Raw genomic sequence first — 21,951 nt, 5'->3', positions numbered from 1 at the left:
CTACGCGGCTTTCCCTCTGATTCCACCATAGAGTTACACAAAGAAGTGAGTTTCAAACCAGGGTTCAGGTTTGTAATGTTAATTAATCATTGTGTTCTTTTTGTCTCTTTGTGCAGTAGTTTTGTTACAGATTTTTTTAAAATAGAAATTCTATTTAAGGATAAATAACATAAAATGGTCAAGATTCTGAAACGACTTCTAAATATCGAAATCTCTGTGTTTTTATTCAGTTTTTTAAAGAAAAAAAAAAGTCAAGTATTGACATCTCTTTTGTTGGGGGGGGGAGTGGAGCATAAATCTTGCATCTTTACCTAAAGTTTCCATAACTCGGATTCACAGCATACTGGTGGCATTATTCAGGACTTTAAAGGATGCTGATCTGAGTCAGAATTACACGTTTTTCTGACATCTGGGTACTACATTCCTGGTAGACTGGCCCTCATTTGTTTCTGTTCCATTTCCTATGCGCTCTTGCCAACTTGCCCCTTACTCTGCCAAGCTGTCTCCCACCCTGCCAACCTGCCCTCACCCTGCCACCCCACCTTGACCTATGGAATCCACCAGGTTGAAGCTCTACAGCAGACAGGAATGGGGACTCTAGGGCCTTCCCACTTAATCCTCCATGTGTAAAACAGCTTTTCAGAACACGTGCTTTGCCAAATTGTGCTTCCTGTAATGAGAGGGAAGAAATGAAGCTGATGAAGAAATTTGCCTTCCTTGGAGTTACATTCACTTATAAGAAAACCATGACACAAAGAACAGTATTCAAAGACACAAGGACCATAGCTTGAAGGCCATTAGCAACAGTTATCCTTACTTGACTCCAAGGAACTCTCTACAAGAGTAGTAGAAAATTAATGAGTTTTTTTTTTTTAACTTAGTACACATTCATCAGAATTGAGGCCCAAAATGAAAGAATGTTGCCATCACTATAGTATTGCTCAGAGTAAAACAATCAGCTTTATTCCTATACTAATTTGATCCTGGAAATCAAGAGACCTTGTGGATTCAGAGAGCTGAGCAACTGCTGAGCAGGTTAAATAGATTCTATGATCCCTTCCTCTCTCACTGTTCTACCTTAGAGACAGTCATCACTGCTAACATTGGAATTAGGGAGAGTGATACAAGATCAAAGTGTCATCAGACCTACCTAGCAATAATGCAGCTCAGAGATCAAGGTCTCCGTCTATACACAATGATGGTTGGCATGTAGTAGAGAACAGAGGGAGAAAGGGAAGGATCCGTCTGTAATAAGACATTTGGTCAAGATGTAAGAATACTTTTAAAGTATCCATTTAAAGCTTAATCTGTCAAATAATAAAAATTAGACCAACGGACAATAAAGTCAACAGTTCAACAAAATTCTTCTTATACAAAACACTGGCAAGATATGAAAATTAATAACACAATGCCACCCTGAAAGAGTTTATGATCTGATTAAAAAAAAGAAATGGAGAAGAACAGAAGTTAAATAGATATGTAAATAAAATAGGGGAGGGGAGAAATAAATTTTCTACCTGAGGTAGAAGCAAAAAGTGTTGTCTCCAACTTCAAGTGTCAGAAGGTTACTGCAGAGTGGTGTGAGTACAGAATGACTCCAAACTGAATGGTTCTCCTCATTGTTTAGTCTGTGTAGATGTTCACATGTGTATGAGTAAACTGTGGGTGCCGTTCCTTGTGACCCGAGGCTCACCAGTTTAGCTACACTTACTGGCCACTGAGCCCTGGAGATCCTTTTGCCTCCACCTTCCCAGCACTGGGATTATAAGCACATGCTACCGAACCTGGGTTTTTATATGAGTGCCGGGGGTTTAAACTCAGGTCCTTGTGCCTATACAGGAAGTACCTTAGGGACAGGGCTATGTCCACGGGCCTCTGAGCTACTCTCCAGCCCCCTCCCAGACTTTCCCAGGATCTGAATTCCTCTAACAGTGGTGTCACACGGCCATTGCTGCTCTCATCGTTCATGACTGTTGAATATGGAATATTGTGAGTGACAGATTATTCATTCATGACTGTTGGATATGGAATATTGTGAGTGACGGATTATTCATTCATGACTGTTGGATATGGAATATTGTGACTTTCCTTTCTTTGACTGTCACCCTGAGAACCATTCTGTTGCTCATTAAAACCTCCTGCTGTGGGCAAGGGTAGGATAGAGATGAAATTCATTTTGGAACTTGTTAGAAGCACTGATGAAAGGTTTGCTGGGATTGTGGAAACAAGTCTCTTTATATTTCCTTATTCTTTTAAATAAACCTTGTTTTCATCAGTAAGATTTATATGGTGGCTAGAGAACATATGTGTGCTTTGCCTTTCTGTTTAAAGCAGTTCCCCAAAAACTTCACGGAAAAAATTCAAATTTTCTCCCAATCCATATGAAATACTTATTTATACTTTTTCTGTTAAAATTGACTGCATAACTACAAACAAATACCTGAGCAAAATGGTTTCAACCCACTGAATACGTCAATATTTGTGTAGGTAGAATCTGCTTTCATGTCTAAATAGCATGCTTTTAATGTCTATACACACTAAAAATATCAAGCAAGTATGAGCCACACAGGTCTAAAACTATTTTATAAATACCCAAAGAATTAAGAACAGTTGTTACTATCAAGAAAAGGCCATGAATTAAAATGATGAGGTCTCCAGCTAGGATTTTTTTATTCTAGATCATGCCAGGAGTTTACTGCACCTATCTGAGGCAAAGAAAGTGACTCCAGATATGAGCAGGCTGTCCCTAGGAGCAAGATGAAGGCTTCCTAGATCTGAGAATTGTGATCTCGGATAGCAAGCCCAGCAAAATAGAGCTGGCTGGAGGAAGAGGATGGAACTTGGGGCTGGGAGATAACCACATGGATGTTTGTGATGGCTAAGTTTTGATTGTTTAAGTAAATAGTCCTTAAAAAAAGAATTTCATCTGTTTAGTCAACAAACTTGTCCCTGAGTTGTTATTAAGGCTTTTTGAAACATAAAATTCCTGGGATTCCAAGACACAAACATTAAAAAGTCTTTCATAGCCCTTATTAGAAGAAAATAGTAATAATGGTAGTTATCAAATCATTGATTCTACATACACTAAAGGGTGTTGTTGATGTATCCAACAGTCTTATTAAATAAGAAACACAGAAACAATGTAAAAGAGAAAGCCGAGAGGTCAGAGCTCAGAGTTAAAATCTCACCCTTCCTCCTGCTGTTCCAGCTTCCCGAAAGAGAGCTATTCCTTTGTGTGTCAGTCGTTTCCATAGTCATTCTGCCTTCTCATTGGTTGTAAACCCAAACACGTGACTGCCTCATCACTGTCTGAATGTACAGCCCCCTAGGTCTTAAAGGCATATGTCTCCAATGCTGGCTGTATCCCTGAACACACAGAGATCTATGGGATTAAAGGTGTGTTCCACCACCACCACCACCACCACCACCACCACCACCACCACCACCACCACACTCTGTCTATGGCTCTAATAGCTCTGACCCCCGGGCAACTTTATTTATTAACATACAATCAAAATCACATTTCAGTACAATTAGAATACCACCACAGGGTGTCATTTAAAAAGAGTAAATTTATGTACAACATGTTATTAGGTACATGGTTTTGTTTAAAATTTCTGTGTTTTAGGGTATTTAGAGCCTACAACAGTGTAGTGTAGATGGTATTCTTTCTGTTGAATCCATGAGGAGTTTGGAATAGCCTCAAATTTCAGTCTAAATATCTTATCTGAATCAAACATAATTTCTTTCAACCAGACCTCAGTCCTTCAGGGGCTCCTATGTCCACTGGTGGCTTCTTAGGATGGGCAGGGCCTAGCTAGGCAGAACCAGTGTTGCTGAGAAATACAAGCAGATCACTGGTAGTAAAAACAATCTTACAACTCCAGACAAAGGATCTGGTTGCCCAATATCCGCTCATATGCCAAGCCACTCATTAGAGTTTGGTTTTTGTTGTTGTTGTTGTTTTTAGATTTATTTATTATTTTGTGTATACAAGTATTTTGCCTGAATGCATGTATATGTACTATGTGTGTGTATGGTACCTGAGGAGGCCAAAAGAGGGCATTAGTTCTGTAGAACTAGAGCTATAGATGGGTAGTTGTAAACCACCATATGGGTGCTAGGAACTGGACCAGATATCTGGAAGAACAAGTGCTCCTAATCACTGAGCATCTCTCCAGGTCCTGCTCAGCAATTTGTTTGTTTTTTTAGTGAATTAAATACATATCAGCTAGTGTTTGCCATATTGACTATTTTTAAATTTACAGTTTAATAGCAAGTACATTCACACAGCTATGCAACTGGTGTTCAGAAATCATTTGACGTTGCAAAGCTGAGAGTCTACATTCTTTAACAACTCTAGACTCTCCCCATTCCAGTTCTCAGCAATCACCACTCTGCTCTGCGTCTACTACAAGTACTTCATGAAAGTGGAATCACGCAGTAGGCTGTATGTGACCTGCTCCATGTACCACAGTATCTTTGAACACAGTATCTTTTGAGGCACAACAGACTATACCGATAATCATCTCATAAGGTTTTAAATTATTGTATAACAAAGAGTAGCACCAATGGATGACCTTATGATTTAAGAAAACATAAGTGCAAATGATTTTAACTTGCATGGGCTTTCACAGTTCTAATAATTTATCTAAAGCAAAAGAAAAAAGCCTCAAACCAATATACGTTGCCCATAACTCAACCAAAATACTTATCAATAAAGGATCTTTGGGGTTGGAGAGATGGCTCAATGTTTAATACTGACTGCTCCCAGAGAGGACCTGGGTTCAATTCCCAGCACCCACATGGCAGTTCACAACTGTCTGTAACTCCAGTTCTAGGGGATCTGGCACCCTCACACACACAAAACACCAATGCACATAAAATAAAAATAAATTATTTTTAAAAAGGGTCTTTAAATTATAATTTATTGTAAATAAGGTAATACATTTTACAACAGCAGTTTTTCCAGTGAAAAGTCTGAGACACATTTTACCACTTCTCATGAAGTACACTAAGAAATGTATTCAAATATATTCCAGAGCATAACTTTACTTTCTTCTTTGCTTCTTATTTTCAAGAATATTTTTTGCCCATTATAGAATTACAATACCAACTGAAATTATAAATTCATGTTTTCAATCCAAGTAGTTACTGATAGTTTTTATTTTAAATGTTGTTCTTAAAAATGAAAGTGAGTACACATGTCAAAAAAAAAAACCAGCTGATGTTCTTATAACCCACCAGATAACCCCATTTCCCTTAAAAAGTTGTCCTTATTTACAAATGGCATTGTGTTGTGATGTTTTCTTTTCAAGTGTTCTAAAAAAAAAATTGCAGTTTTAGCTTTAGTTATTTCCCACAAAACTCCAGATTTCAACTCTGCATTGTTCTTTCATGACCTCTGATGGTAAAAATGCAAAGTGACATTATAAACACTACCAACAAAAATACCTCAAATCCCATTCACCTCAGTAGAGTAAAACTGTATACCCCTTTTCATGTGCACATATCTTGACAAGGCGATATCCCTACTGATGTGAAAGTAACAGTGGACAATTTCAAACTAATTTAAAGAATGGAAGAAGTTCTCCTAGTTGAATCCTGTAGGTAACAGAAAGGACATTTTAGTAATACAGTAGCTTACAACCCACTATGGCTACAATCTATAAAGTATAAATTAAAATATAGATATGTAGGATAAATCATCAGTGCCTATATCTATGTGTGCATAAATAACAATAATGAAGCATGATTATATATTAAGAATTGAGTTATTTGTGCTTATATATTAGTTCAATTTAGTAAGATTACTGTCAAAGCCTTGGTTTCTCTCCCTATAAAAGCTTTCCCTTAATCAATTTACCTGGGACTATAATCCCAGAGAATATAATCCCAGGAATAATGAAAAAACAGGAGTTAAATCAGAAAGGAAGAAAATACTGAGATAAGAATGCATTGTCAAGGGGCTGGAGAGATGGCTCAGAGGTTAAGAGCACTGACTGCTTTTCCAGAGGTCCTGAGTTCAATTACCAGCAACCACATGGTGGCTCACAACCATCTGTAATGAGATCTGGTGCCCTCTTCTGGTGTGCAGACACACATACAAACAGAACACTGCATACATAATAAATAAATAAATCTTTAAAAAAAAAAAAAAAGAATGCATTGTCAAATGATAACTTCTGTGGCCAAACTATGCCATTTTTGATGTCTTCTGCAAAGGCTTAATGAAATGCCTAGGGCTGGGGAGAGTATCATTTCTTCATGGACTGCCACCCACCGCAGGTGAAAGTGGCCCTGGGACTTTGACTAATACATAATTATTTGTCAGTTGCATGTATGTAGTAGCTCAATGGACATTTTATGCTGAATTTGAAAAATTCCAGGGAAAGAAGTCTCCACTCTGGCCAGAGGTGAAGCATTTTCCAATTACACTTAAGGGCAGCTGGCCAAAGTTTGTGAGAACCAATTGTGAAAGTGATTGTTGCGTGTGGCTAAGGGGACTTGTGATGGACAGAGTGACATTGGGGCAATAGGCCCTTTGCACTTCTCCAATCCACCTTCTCTGCTCATTAAGTCCGATCTATCATAGAGACTCCTGTAAGGGGCTGGCCAGCCACAATCTCTGCAAGAGGTTCTGTGACATTAGCTAGCAGTCCTGCTGCTCTCAATGGTTATAAGGCATTGCTAACACCATCATCTCTTTCTTCCCTTAGCTATTAGAATGTCTCTCACCTTTGGCCAACACTCTGATGATCTTCTATTGCCTGATAGAGAGACCCAAACAATCCTTCTTGTCAAGTTATGGTTGCTGCAACTGCAACAGAGTCATCATCTGTGCAGTCACCTGCCACAAAACCACTTCCCTTGCATGATGACAGGGTATTTGGGGGACCTACATTCACCCCTTCCCAAGACAATGGCGGACCTACATTCACCCCTTCCCAAGACAATGGCTGTACAGATATAGGATCCAAAGAGCTGTTCCAGTGAAAAAGTACACTTGTAAATTGTTTACATCCCTATCATTCACTTAAGGTCACAGGGTGAACCAAAGACTCGTTGTGACCTTCATGAGACATATTTGAACTTGGGCTTGAACTTGAATCTTACATACCCTCCATATGGTTCTCACTCACATCAAAAACCATGGTGACTTTCCTTGTCCTTGTCTTCAGTGTCAGCTCAGACTCCTTATCAGAGAGCCTTTAAAAGATTTAACTTTCTTTCCTCAGTGTGATATCATCTTGGTAAATGGCCATAGTGTGGCCTCCTTGTGGAAAGAAAGAGAGATCTTCTGATATTAGTCCTCACTCATAACCACTCATCTTTCCTTTAACTGATGTGGTCTTGGTCTAAACTAGGCACCAGCCTGGATTTTTCATTGTGATAATGTTAATCTCTCTCTCTCTCTCTCTCTCTCTCTCTCTCTCTCTCTCTCTCTCTCTCTCTCTCTCTCTCAGATGTAAAATTTTAAATATAGAGAGTTAAAGGAAATACAGTACTGCCAAAATAATTTTCTGGTTTACTGGTTTACTTTTAGTCACAAAATAAATTTATATCAAAGAAGGGACTATATATTAGACATTTGAAAATAATTTTATCTTTAGTCTTCTATTGCTATATCAAACTACAAAAATTTGTAATTCCTTACACATAATAATCAAAGGCTAGTTTTGGTTGCATCAAAGAGACACGTCTTTTCATGTGTGTGCTGGTTAGTTCTTGTCAACTTGACACAAACCTAGACACACCTGGGAAGAGAGAATCTTAATGGAGGGATTCCCTCCATGAGGTTGGCCTATGGCCATACCTGTGAAGCATTTTCTTAATTGCAGCAACCTACTGTGGGAGGTGTCATCTCTAGGTAGACTGGCCATGACTCTATACAAGAAAGGTAGCTCTGTGAGCCAGAGGAAGCAAGCCTGTAAGCAATGTTTCTCCGTGGCCTCGGCTTTTGTTTCTGCCTCCAAATTCCTGCCTGTGTATTGATGTAACCAACCTTCTTATTAAATAAGAAACACAGAAACAATGGAAAAGAGAAAGCCGAGAGGTCAGAGCTCAGAGCCAAAATCTCACCCTTCAGCCTGCGGTGTCCCAGCCTCCCGAATGAGAGCCCTATTTCCTGTCCTGTTCGTCTATTTAAAGAGACAGAACAAGCCACAGCTATCTCACCTCACCAGTTCCTCAGCTGGTCCTGTTTCCTCAGACTGGAAGCTTCTGTGTCCTCATCCCAATAGCTCTCAGCTGAACTGTGTTGCTCCAAAGCCTGAAAGCTTAACCAGCCAAATGCTTCTAGTTTCTGGGTCTCACGCCCTATATATCTTTTTGCTTTATATCACCACTCCCTGGGATTAAAGGCTGGCTTTCTGGGATTAAAGGCGTGTGCCACCACCGACACACTCTTGCTATGGCTCTAATAGCTCTGACCCCCGGGCAACTTTATTTATTAACATACAATCAAAATCACATTTCAGTGTAATTAGATTACCACCACACCTGTGCTCTTGCGCTAACTTCCCTCCATGATGGACTGTGACATGGAAATGTCAGTTATATAGAACTTAGTTTCCCCAACTTGCTTTAGCTCATGGCGTTTATCACAGTAACAGAAATCAATCTAGAGAAATGTACTTATTAGCCAATCTTATATCCTCTTTCATGGAGTTCCTGTTCCTGCTTTTACTCCATCTTTATATTTTATTTTTACTACTGAGCCTGGAGGGTTCTCTATATATTCAAATATTTTCTCTGAGTCTTTAGCTTATCTTTTCATCCTCTTATAAGGGCTTTCATAAAATAACACTTTTTTTTAACTTGATGAAGCCCAATTTATCAACTTCATAATTTTCCATTTATATAATGAATATAAAACCACGTCAATTATCTTATTTAGAAGTGTAGTCAAATTGTTATGGTTACTGGCACCCCCAGTGGCCATTTTACAGAATTATTGGAGAATTATTTTTAAAAGTTTCATAACTGAATCATCATCTATGTCGTCACAATATAATTGTAAATTGGCAGCCATGCATGCCCTAAGGAAAGATCATCTGCCTGTGTTTCAAAAACATTTAAATAATTACAAAGATGGCTGTACAATTTCTCAAAATTTCATTATGGATAATTATTTTTATTTTTCTTAGGGAAAATTATAGCATCAGCAAAACTTTGAACACCAGATTTCATATGTAAAAGAATTAAGAAAAATTTTAATTAAAACAAAAGCAATCAGGATATGGACAAATGAAGAAAAGTAAACAGTAACAATAAATAAATAAAAGCAGCACTATATGGTCTTTAAACTTAATTTTCTTGTGACTAGAATAACACAAAGCTTTCAGTGTCTTTCCTATTACCTTCCCAAGTAAAAGGAACCCACATCTTAAGAAGAGGTAAAGAAACAGGACTTTGTTAAATTTAACTATTGTATAACTAAATTTGCTGCTCCTTAACGCAATCCCAGGATGCCCTTGGTCTGCATCCCTCTGATGTTTCAGGTCTCAGTTGCAGTTGTGCTGTGGATGCTGACCACATTCTCACACTGTACAGTGTCATCAGAAAATGAATTGAGAGCTTTTTGTGAGGTATGGTTCTTATCCCTGAGAGACTCAACTTGGAGCAAAACAAACACATATATGTATCAAAGTTGACAGCAGTCCAGGAATCACTCACACAAAAAGCACAGAGGAAAGCTGTGACAATTATGAAAAACTATAAATGTAGGAACCTTTGATCTATCCAAAATGGTACTTACTGGCATTGCCTACTCACTTCTCCATTTCATAGAGATCCTAACTAGATGCATGCTTACCATGAGAGTTGGTATTATGCAGTATTTAAAATTAGTCATCTTTCAGTCAGTATGTCAGAGCTGGAATCTTGGATATGCTTCTTTTTAATTGTGTGAACTTCAGAAATTTATTATTTAAATGTTGGCTTCTATAAGGTGTACTTAACACTACTTACTTTAAAAGGTAGTCAGGAAAATTGAGTTACATGAAAATGTATGCAGCCATGCCTAGCACAAAGCTCTTAAAAAATATAACTAAAAAATAATAATAAAGTCTAACAATTAAACAGAGCATCAAAAACTTAGTGAATGGTATACCATATAATTCAGTGTGGCAAACATTTGAACCTTATAAAAGTGTTTTGGGGGTCAGACCTTGGTTCAAAACAATGGCTATTCACTCTGTAGACACAGTAATATTCATTATACATCCTCTACATCAAAGCTGTAATGATTACCCCTACAGGACTACTAGTAGACTATTAGTCTAACAAAAGGACTAAATACCACAACTGAGCTTCAAGTAATAGTGTCAGCTTTAGTTAGTACAAGGGAGATGAGGCTATATGAATAGGTCACACCAAATGCATCATATAAGGCCTTATAGATGTTCATAGAAGTTTAATGTAAGTTCAATAAGAAATCACTGAAGGATTCTTAATAATGAACCAATCTTATTTACGTTGTCAAACAATGACCTCTTAAATTATATAGACAATGGTCTAGAGGTGGGTAAGTGAAGAAGTAGGAGGCTAGGAAAGTAGTTCAGGGAATAATGTGGTGGGTCAAGATATCAACACTTAAGATTTAGAGAAGCAAATAGAAGGGAGACATGCTTTGAAGGAACACTGACATTATCAATTATGTATAGGGAAGAGAAAACTCCAAGACATCTGCCAATAATTGCATTCTGTACAACACACTGCAATGGGAAGTATCGGTAGAAGAAATAGGCATAGAAAGGGAATAAAAGCCAGGCTTCTGGGGCTGAGGGGACAGCTCAGTGTGTAAAGTGCCTGTGGTACAAACACGAGGACCGGAGTTCAGATCCCCAGCACCATGTCAAAGCTAGGTGGAGGTGCAACCTGCCAGTAATCCCAGCACTCATGAAGGCAGAGACAAGGAATCCTCAGAGCAAGCTGGAGATCTAGACTAGTCAAAAATCAGTAAGCTCTGGGTTCAAGTGTGTGCTGTGGAGCATTTGCTATAATGATGCAAAGATGTGTTGCATTCTTTTATGTTGCATTGGTTTAATTCTGTGAAGCTGTGTTACTGTGCCTGTCTAAAATACCTGATGGTCTAATAAAGAGCTGAACAGCCAAAGTGAGGCAGGAGACCTACAAGCTCCAATTTTGAGAAAATCAACAAGATAGACAAACCCTTATCCAAACTAACTAAAAGGCAGAGAGAGAGAGAGCATCCAAATTAACAAAATCAGAAATTGTAGCAGGAATCTTAAAAGTTCTTATTAATAAAATCAAACTCGAGGCCAGTTATTGGGGTCCATGCTGGTAGATCAGAGAGACAGGACAAGCCACAGCTATCTCACCTCGCCAGATCCTCAGCTGGTCTTGTCTCTTCAGACTGGAGGCCTCTGAGTCCTCATCCGGAATGGGTCTCAGCTGAATTACTGCTCAAAAGCCTGAAGCTTAACCAGGCCAAATGCTTAACCAGCCAAAAGCTTAACCAGCCAAAATCCTCCCGTTTCTGGTCCTCACGCCTTATATATCTTTTTGCTTTCTACCACCACTCCCTGGGATTAAAGGCTGGCTTTCTGGGATTAAAGGCGTGTGTCACTATGCTTGGCTATTTCCAATGTGGCCTTGAACTCACGGAGATCCAGAGGGATTTCTATCTCTGGAATGCTAGGATTAAAGGTGTGAGTGCCACCATTTTCTAACCTTTGTATCTAGTGGCTGTCTGTTCTCTGACCCCAGATAAATTTATTAAGGTACACAATATTTTGGGGAACACAATACCACCACAAGAAATGAAAAGGGAGACATAACAACTGACAATGAGGAAATCCAGAGAATCATCAGGCCACACTTCAAAAACCTCTACTCCACAAAATTGGAAAATTTAAAAGAAATGGACAATTTTCTGCATAGGTACCATATACCCAAATTAAATTAAGACCAGATAAACAATTTAAATAGACCTATGACTCCTATGGAAATAGAAGCAGTCATTAAAAGTCTGCCAACCAGCCAGGCAGCAGTGTCACATGCCTTTAATCCCAGCACTCAAGGGGCACAGCCAGGCGGATCTCTGTGAGTTCGAGGCCAGACTGGTCTGCAGAGCAAGATCCAGGACAGGCACCAAAACTACACAGAGAAACCCTGCCTTGAAAAACAAAAGTCTCACAACCAAAAAAAGCCCAGGACCAGATGATTTCAGTGCAGAATTCTACCAGAATTTCAGAGAAGAGCTAATACCAATACTTCTCAAATTGCTCCATACAGTAGAAACAGAAGAAGCATTGTCAAACTCTTTCTATGAGGCTATAGTTACCCTGATACTCAAACCACACAAAGATGCAATAAAGAAAGAGAATTACATACAAATCTCCCTGATGAACATTGATGCAAAAATCCTCAATAAAATACTGGCAAACCAAATCCAAGAATAAATAAAAAAAATCACCCATCATGATCAAGTAGGCTTCATCCCAGAGATGCAGGGATGGTTCCACATACAAAAATCTCTCAATGTAATCCATTAATAAACAAACTGAAAGGAAAAAAACCACATGATCTCATTAGATGCTGAAAAAGCCTTTGACAAAGTTCAACACCCCTTTATGATAAAGGTCCTGGAAAGATCAGGAATACAAGGAACACACCTAAACATAATAAAGGCAATTTATAGCAAGCCGACAGCCAACATCAAATTAAATGGAGGGAAATTCAAAGCAATTCCATTAAAATCAGGAACAAGACAAGGCTGTCTACTCTCCCCATATCTATTCAATATAGTACTTGAAATTCTAACTAGAGCAATAAGACAATAAAAGGAGATCAAGATGATACAAATTGGAAGGGAAGAAGTCAAACTTTCACTATTTGCAGATGATATTGTGGTGATATTTTATCTGTGTGCCCCAGTAAAGCTTATCTGAGGATCAGAGGGAAAAGCCAGCCATTATAGTAAACATAGAAGTCAGGCAATGGTAGTACACACCTTTAATCCTAGCATTCAGTAGGCAGAGATTCATCCAGATCTCTGTGAGCTCAAGGCCACACTGGGAATAGAGCCAGGCATGATGGTACATACCTTTAATTCCAATACTAGTTAACCATAAAGGTCTGAAGGTCTGTACAGACAGACAGGAAGTGACAGCTGGGCAGAAAGAGGAAGTGATGTAGCTGGGCAGAGAGAGAAGTGAGATGGCAGGGACAGAAAGGCATATAGGTGTGAACAGACAGGAAGGAGGTCTCTTTGGAGGCTGAGGAGTCGGTAAGGTGAGGTTGGCTGTGGCTTGTCCTGTTCCTCTGATCTCTTGGTTTTTATCCCAATATCTAGCTCTGGGTTTTTTTTAATTAATAAGACAATTTAGCAGTTCATCTTACATGATATGATAGTCTACATAAGTGACCCCAAAAGTCCTACAACTGATAAACACCTTCAGTAATATGGCAGGATACAAGATTAACTTAAAAAAAATCAGTAGCCCTCCTATACACAAATGGGAAATGGGCAGAGAAAGAGAAACATCACCCTTTACAATAGCCACAAATAATATAAAATACCTTGGTGTAACTAACCACACAAGTGAAAGACTTGTATGACAAGAACTTTAAGTCCTTGAAGAAAAAAATTGAAGAGGATATCAGAAAATGGAAGATTCTCCTATGTTCATGGATAGGTAGAACCAACATAATAAAAATGGCAGTCTTACCAAAAGCAATCTACAGATTCAATGCAATCCCCATCAAAATACCAACACAATTCTTCACAGACCTCAGAAGAAGAATATTCAACTTCATATGGAAAAACAGAAAAGCTAGGATATCTAAAAGAATCCTTTACAATAAAGCAACTTCTGGAGGCATCACCATCCCTTACTTCAAGCTCTACTACAGAGCTATAGCAATAAAAACCCAGCTTGGTATTGGCATTAAAAACTGACATGTGGACCAATGAAATTGAATGGAAGATCCTGACATTAATCCACATACCTATGAATACCTGATTTTTGACAAAGAGGCCAAAACTGTATAATGGAAAAAAAGAAAGCATCTTCAACAAATGGTGCTGGCAGAACTGAATGTCAACATGTAGAAGATTGCAAATAGATCCATATCTATTACCATGCACAAAACTCAAATCCAGGTGGATCAAAGACCTCAACATAAATCCAGCTACACTAAACCTAATAGAGGAGAAAGTGGGAAGTAGCCTTAAATGCACTAGCACAGAAGATCACTTCCTAAATATAACACCAGTATCACAGAAACTGAAAGTAACAATTAATAAACTGGACCTCCTAAAAATAAGAAGCTTTCGTAAGACAAATAAAACAAAACAACAGCCTACAGAATGGGAAAAGATCTTCACCAACCCCACATCTGACAGAGGGCTGATATCCAGAATATATAAAGAATTCAAGAAACTAGACAGAAAAATACCAAACAATCCGATTTAATATATATATATATGGGCTACAGATCTAAACAGAGAATTCTCAATAGAAGAATCTCAAATAGCCAAAAGACATTTAAGGAATTGCTCAACATCTTTAGGCATCAGGGAAATGCAAATCAAAATGACTATGAGATACCATCTTACACCTTGTCAGGATGACTAAGATCAAAAACACTGATGACAGCTCATGTTGGAGAGGATGTGGAGCAAGGGGAACACTCCTCCACTGTTGATGAAAGTGTAAACTTGTACAGCCACTTTGGAAATCAGAATGGCACTTTCTCAGAAAATTGGGAATCAATCTACCTCAAGACCCAATGATACCATTCTTGGGCATATACCCAAAGGATGCTCAAGTATACCACAAGGACACTTGCTCAACTATGTTCATAGCAGCATTATTTGTAATAGCCAGAACCTGGAAGCAACCTAGATGCCCCTCAACAGAAGAATGGATAAAGAAAATGTGGTACATATACACAATGGAGTATTACTCAGCTGTAAAAAACAATGACATCATGAAATTTATAGGCAAATGGATGAAACTAGAAAATAACCTGAGTGAGGTAACCCAGACTCAGAAAGATGAACATGGTATATACTCACTCATAAGTGGATACTAGAGGTAAAGAAAAGGATAACCAGACTACAACCCACAACTCCAGAGAAGCAAGGAAACAAGGAGGACCCTAAGAGGGATGCATGGATTACCCTGGGAAGAGAAAACAAAGGAGATCCCAATGAGAAAACAGGGGATGGGGGGGGGGGCAGCAATAGAAGATAGGTGGTAGGGGATGAGAACATGAGGGAATGGGATGGTCAAGCTGGGGGAGGGATGAGTGTGAGAGCAATATAAGAGATATCTTGATAGAGGGAGAAACTTGGTGCTAGGGAAATACCCAGGATTCCACAAGGACAACACCAGATTAAACTACTAGCAATAGTGGAGAGGGTGTCTGAACTAGCCTACCCTGGTAATCAGATTGGTGAATAACCTAACTGTCATCATAGAGCCTTCATCCAGTAACTGATGGAAGCAGATGCAGAGATCCACAACCAAGCACCAGGCCAAGCTCCAAGAGTCCAGTCAAAAAGAGAGAAGAGGGATTATATGAACAAGAGGGGTCAAGATCATGATAGGGAAATCTACAGAGACAACTAAACCAAGCTCAAAGGAACTCACAAACTTTAGACTGACAGCTATGGAACTTTCATGGGACCGGACTAGACCCTCTGTATTGGGGATGTAGCTGAGTTTGTTTGAGGGGCCCCTGGCAGTGTGATCAGGATCTATCCCTGGTGCATGAGCTGACTTTCTGGATCCCATTACCTACGGTTGGACAACTTGCCCACCCCTCATAAAGTGGGAGTGGGGGGTAGAGCTTGGTCCTGCCTCAAATGAATGTACCAGGCTTAGCTGTCCCCCCCATGGGAGGACTTACCCTGTTAGAGGAAAAGATGGGGGAGGGGAAGGCAGGGGCGGGAAGAGGGATGATAGGGGAATCTATGGTTAGTATGTAAAATGAATAAAAAAAAAATAAGCCTCCATGTGTGATTTATTTGGGAGCTGGGTGGCAGACCCCCAAAAGACCCAAAAGAGTAAAAAACAACCAACATTTTGGCATTTCAACATGAGCCCATAGAAAGCTGACCTACAAGGAAGACACTCAATAATCAACCTCTGGCCTCCAAATACTTGTACACAAAGGTTCACCCATGCACATGTGAACATGAATACACACATGCAAAAAGGAAGGCTTCCATTACACTAGAGATGTTTGTAGAATATCATGTGAATATATATAAATTGGTAATTGTATATAGAACACTAGAGCTCAAAAGGAAATTTAGAACAAGATTTTGATATCAACTAAAGTTAAGTAGTAGAAAACCTTTTTCTTCAATCTAGCAACATTCTGTGATAAAATTAGGAATACCACCAAGAATTGTTTTAGTAACTTGGTGTGGGCGGAAGGTAAACTGGAAAATCTAACAAAAGAGGGACAAGGTGGAAATAATTCCCCAGATTAGAAAACACTCAACAACAGGTAAATACAGAACGAGGTATTTTGAAAGTGGCATTTAGGGAAAGGATCCCACAGCGTGTTTTAACTCTCACCAACAACTAGAGTGAGACATGAAAATAACTAGTAAGACTTAAGGTCAGGAACAATGGGTGACGCTCCAAGTCATATGTCGGAAGATGGATAGTAGCGTCACTGGAACAGATAAGGCAGGTCAGGATGGTGCAGACACAGACATGGCTTTCAGATTTAGTGAGAAAGGGATGAAGAAATTACAGCCTGATGAACTCGATCCTGAGAGACAGACAAGGACATCTTCTCATAATGGTTGTGTGCTATCAGAGGACGGATCCATAAAGGAAGAAAGGAATGGGGTAGGTGAGACAACTATGGGTTTGCAATGGACTAAAGTTGTTCTTGTGACTTGGGGAGTGTCTTAGTTAGGGTTTGTATTGCTGTGAAGAGACACCATGGCCACAGCGATTCTAATAAAGGAAAACATTTCATTGGGGTGGCTGGCTTACAGTTTCAGAGGTTCCGTCCATTATCATCAAGGCAGGGAGCGTGGTGGTGTGCAGGCAGACACGGTGCTGGAGAAGCAGCCAAGAATCACACATCTTACAGGCAACAGGAAGTGGACTGAGACACTGGGCAGCATCCTGTGCATAAGAAACCTCAAAGTCTGTCCCCAAAGTGACCCACTTCCTCCAAGGCCATACTCACTCCAACAAAGCCACGCCTTCTAATAGTGCCACTTCCTATGAGATTATGGGGCTAATTACATTCAAACTACCACATTGGGAGTTTCAGCAATCCAAACCTCCAGGAAAGTCTCAGCAAAATGCTGAAGGGGAATCCAAGCAAGGCGCAGTTGGTAGAAGATGGTTTTCATATACAGCAGAAGCAGAATCTACTAGTACAAATAGTGACATTACTAGTTGAATGCTCAGTTGATGGTAAAATTGCTGTATGTTGAGCGAGACTGAAATTAGACCACAGATGGAAAAGTCCCCAAACCTTCTCCGTTTGTCTACACCAAGTGTCACCATATTTTTTTTCACTGAGGTCCTTTGGCAGTTGTCTGGGCCACTCGTCTGTTTTACAGTACCAACGTACACAGGGCAGGGACTGTGTTCACTCAGTATGTACTAAAAACAGAACCATAAATGGAATTAAATTCACTCGTAAATTGTAAGAATTTAATAATGCACAGAAAGCTTCCAGCAAGTGCTCAGTAAATGGTAGCTTAAAACATGGTTAATATAATTCTTGCCTATGGTTATTGTACTTATTATATTTAGACAAAAAGGTGGAAATGTATGATATTTTGTTTGTGATCTGACAAAAGAGTGTGCCTGGAGATCAGAGGGCAGAGCTTTATCTGTCAGAACACAAACAAAATATCATATGACACGGGTTTCTATTATATGTTTATCGGAATGTTTCTGGCTTGTAAACACTCGGATGGCAATACGTATTGTTGAGTGAAAAGTTCAAAATTTTTGGAAATTTTTAGAAATACAAAGGAGGTACAGAATTAGGTCTACCAGAAGCAAGCTCCTCTACTGTTTGAAGATTTTACTTTGATTCCTGAATGGTCCTCGGAGATGCGGAACGTGTCTGCGTGTATATGTATTGAGAGAGCGAAAGAAGGGGGTTGGGGAGAGGGAATGGGAGAAAGAGAGCGCAAAAAACCCAAGCAAGTCACTGTAGAGGAGAGCTTTGAAAAGTAGGATACCAGAAAAACCAGAGCCGCTGTGCAAGTGCGGCTGGCTGTCTCACTGGGAATCTTGGTATTGTGAATTTAAAATGCTTGTCCACTAGGTGGCGGACCTCTCTTCTTCAAAAACTAGAATTATTTCTACCAGGTGTGTGTTTCTCTCACAACACCCACACATGACTTGTTACGTGAAGGAAATCCAACCTCATAAATCGCTTTTGAAAACTTTCAACCTAGAAAACAGGGTTCAAATGCAAGGAGTGAGAAGGACTGGAAAGAGGAGCAGCCCTTTGCGGAAGGAGAAGCACCGGGGGATTAAACTACAACTCCCAGGAAGCCCTGCGCTGCCTCCAGATTGTGTGCTTGCGCCGGGTTCCCGAGTCAGGCTTTGCTGCACTCGGGTTTTTAGGGATCAAAGGAAAAGCTGCTGCCACACCCACGTCCCTTACCGGCCGCAGCATCCTGCGGAGCCTTGTGGTTCCATTCTCCACTTGCAAAGTCACTGGGAAACTGACAGCTTGTCGGAGGGCTCCCGTGTGTCACGTGACCTCACGTGACTCCCGGAGCCTGCCTGCCGGTGGAGGTCTGTTGCCCTGACAACAGCTGGCCTGCCGGGACTTTCCGGAAAGCGCGGGCTCCCGGTAGCAGGTAGGTCAGGCGCTGTTGCTGCATGCGACCCTGTTGATATTTTCAGGTTGTATCTCAGGCCGGGTCCTCAGACTTTTATTTGCGCGCCATTCCGCTCCTCTGACGGACTCCAAGTCGGATGCGTCTTTGCTTCTGGCCAGCCCCCCAAAATCTGCGCTTTCTGCAGCCTGGACACCACCAGACTGAGGGCCCTTTCGTGGGGTCCGCCTGTGACCAAGCTATTTGTGCAATGCCTTATCCAGACTCCCTGACCTCTCGGTCAAAAATGCAAATGAAGGCATTAGTTATTTATTGTCCTGCAGGTTGGAGGGGATATTATACGCTCGAGTCCTCCCGCTCCTGTCCCTTAGAAAAGGCAACCAGGGTTTGTGATGCCCCAGGGAGTTAAATCTGAAAGCTAGCACAGATCTGAAGGTGGCCTCGCAGAGGGGAAAGAGTTGAGCTTTGAGCTGCAACTAGGCTAGATCACACTCAAGATGTTCAGGGCATTGTTTCTGTTAGCCTGCCTTTGCTTCAAGAGAAACAATTCATGATGATTAGCGCATCTCATTAACTTTCAAGGGTATTTTGTACTTGTTTGGGATGTTTTAAGACAGGTGTTTAGCACTGTGTAGCTCAGGCTAACCTGGAGCTCATGCTGTAGCCCAGGCTGGCCTCCGTCTAGATAGCCTTATGTCTCCTTATTGTAGGGATTTCAGGTATGCACTACTAAATTCTTTATTGTATTGTCTTATAAATTCACTTTGTTTATGTCTGGCGACATCCCTGCTTGTAGGAAATCTGTTTTGCAAAACCATTAATTTGAAAATAACTGATTGAACCAAGCAGCACAAACTGTACTGTGCTTTGCAAGAAAAAAAGTGCTCTCTCCACTTCCTGCTTTTATTTTATGTCTGTGAGGACCTGGCTTCTGAGAGGTATTAGCAGAGACAAATACGTATACAGTGGAAAATATCTTGGGGCCCAACTCTTAACAATTGGGTGAAATGTAATTACGGACTTGAGTAGAAGGTTAAACTTCACAAACTACTTATTTTCTCAAGTCAGTTTGCTTCAGAGAATTAGGACTCCCCTAGCATGTCATAATTGTGATTATATCCTGTCTTGATGAGATTTTTTCTGACAGTTAAGTAGTGTTGTTTTAATGATGATTTCCTCAAGAGGTGTTTTGTTGTGTTGTGTTTTTCTGTTTCTGTCATTTAGCGTTTCCAGTGCCTTAAGTACTTTTAGGATGCTTTCTGTGTGAAGTGAAAATTACTAACTATGGCTCACTATTCCAAAGAAGAACTTGATGAAGAATTTGAACAATTTATGAAGGAGGTAAGTTCAAGCTTTCTAAAGCTAGGTTGTAAATTTGTCTCATAAGACCCATCCTGAAGTGCTTTCATTTGAAAACATAACCACTGTGGAGGGATCAGCTTGACCACACAGCTACTGTGACAGGCTTAGGGGCCCGGACACAGCTGCTGTGACAGGCTTACTGGCAGGCAACACCTGGATCCAGGACAAGCCATAAGCTGACCCCACCCAAGGATGGGGAAGTACCTGACATGCCAAACATTCCAACTGTTAGATAAGGTTAGACAAGATGGCCGGATGTCCCTGAGCCTAGCACACACCTTCTTCTTTTTGCTGAGATACCCCGCAGACAAATGTCAGCCAGTAACCTCTGCTATGATAAAAACCTTACCCTACCTGGGCTCTCTACCCTCACCGCTGTGTGAGACAGACAGAGATGAAGCCTGGGCTCTTTGCTATTACTTATGGAATTCAGTCTCTGTAGTGGTCTTTTGGGGGTCCCCGCGAGATCTGGGCATAGCACCACCCCATCAGCAAGCGCATTCCTTCAACTCCCACCTACAGAAGATACCCAGCAGCCCTTGGTTCCTTCTCATTTCAAATGCTGGTACCAGTTAGCTCAACGCCATCATACCTAGTCTACCCCCGCAGTTCCCAATGAATATAGCATTCCTTCCATGGTACGTGTGGTATGCATGCACAAGTGCACATGCACGTGTGCACAAACCCACAGAGAGAGAGAGAGAGAGAGAGAGAGAGAGAGAGAGAGAGAGAGAGAACCATCATCCATCATTTTAAGAGGCATGCTAACTCCTTTGATCATTTTGATAAATTGTTGAACGATTTAGTTAATTTGGATCCCACTAGATATCACTCTAACAGTTTGCAACTGGGGCAGTGGTTTCCCTCTGGGTTTCAGTTTCTCATCAGTAATCTGTACAAGATTGTTTAAAGATAAGTGAGGTAAACCAGGTATGGATCCTGACACTGGGAAGCCATGTGATAAACATGATTTCTTCCTATGGAGTTGGGGGTGAGGAGGGGGTTGTGGAATGAGGATGGAGAAGGATGAAGAACATAGTCTAGGAGAAATCTTACGTTGAAGGGGTGGGCTCAGGAGTCCCTAACTAGCTGTGTGAGGCCACAGAACTGAAGAGGAACCTAGTAGAAGGATGCTCCTCAATTCATAGGTACAGTATCCCAGGAGGCGTCAGTTCCCATAATGGGGTCAGCGGATGACTGGTCCTATTTTTGTCTTGGCAGGCATTTAAAAAAGTCTTCTGGTCCCTGGGGGAAAACGTTTTGGATGAAGCCACATTTTATGGGACTGAACAGTTAATTCAAGAATTGCTATGTAAAGGGAAAGCTAGGTAGAGTACGAGAGAGGTAGAGATGAAGAACTCATCCTGTATCCCCTACCCCAAAGTAAAGCAGACTCCGGTATTCCTCCCTTAATTCCACAGTTGTGCCAGGTACTGTTTGCTAGGTACTGGAGACCCGGTGCCGAGCGGATTATAATCTGAGGGAAGTGGGAGGAGAGGAAGCAGAGGAGGTGAAGGTAGGGAGTTGATGTGTGTGTGTTGCTAAGGAGCAAAGAAATGCAGAGGAGAGGTGACCCTGCTGCAGGTTCTCCTGAGAGCAGAGGAAAAGAATGGACTCTCTGAAGTGGGGAGAAGGTCCTCCCAGAATGAGAGCTTATAGGCGGGATAAGGAGAAGGGTGATGTCTAGTTCGCTTTTCTCAGAAGAGGGAGGCTACCTTATTGTCTGGAAGGGAGGAGGTGTTGGAGTTAGAAAAAGAGATTCAGAATTGTACCAA

General features: G+C 40.6%; 1 protein-coding gene and 1 long non-coding RNA gene across 3 annotated transcripts in view; one reads left to right on the top strand and one right to left on the bottom strand.

Moving 5' to 3' along the window:
- Nucleotides 1-271: 271 nt before the first annotated feature.
- Nucleotides 272-18,722, bottom strand: LOC119088355. Its single transcript, XR_005092015.1, has 3 exons — nucleotides 18,637-18,722; nucleotides 1,151-1,245; nucleotides 272-670 (listed from the first exon to the last, which is right to left on the bottom strand). It is a non-coding gene; the product is annotated as an uncharacterized LOC119088355 (long non-coding RNA).
- A 22-nt stretch (nucleotides 18,723-18,744) lies between these two features.
- Cep162 (centrosomal protein 162) overlaps nucleotides 18,745-21,951 on the top strand; it is a 69,993-nt gene continuing 66,786 nt past the window's right edge. Inside the window, exons 1-2 of one of the 2 annotated variants that reach the window (XM_037207825.1) lie at nucleotides 18,745-18,835; nucleotides 20,039-20,155. In XM_037207825.1, coding sequence (XP_037063720.1) covers nucleotides 20,099-20,155 — 57 coding nt within the window. In that variant the 5' untranslated portion in view covers nucleotides 18,745-18,835; nucleotides 20,039-20,098. The remainder of the gene's footprint in view (nucleotides 18,836-20,038; nucleotides 20,156-21,951) is intronic. The other variant, XM_028875537.2, reaches the window with a different exon arrangement.

The sequence above is a fragment of the Peromyscus leucopus genome, chromosome 7 (assembly GCF_004664715.2).
Source record: "Peromyscus leucopus breed LL Stock chromosome 7, UCI_PerLeu_2.1, whole genome shotgun sequence".
Lineage (NCBI taxonomy): Eukaryota > Metazoa > Chordata > Mammalia > Rodentia > Cricetidae > Peromyscus > Peromyscus leucopus.
Note: the sequence above shows the minus strand (reverse complement) of the source record. Positions and strands in the feature narration are given on the sequence as shown.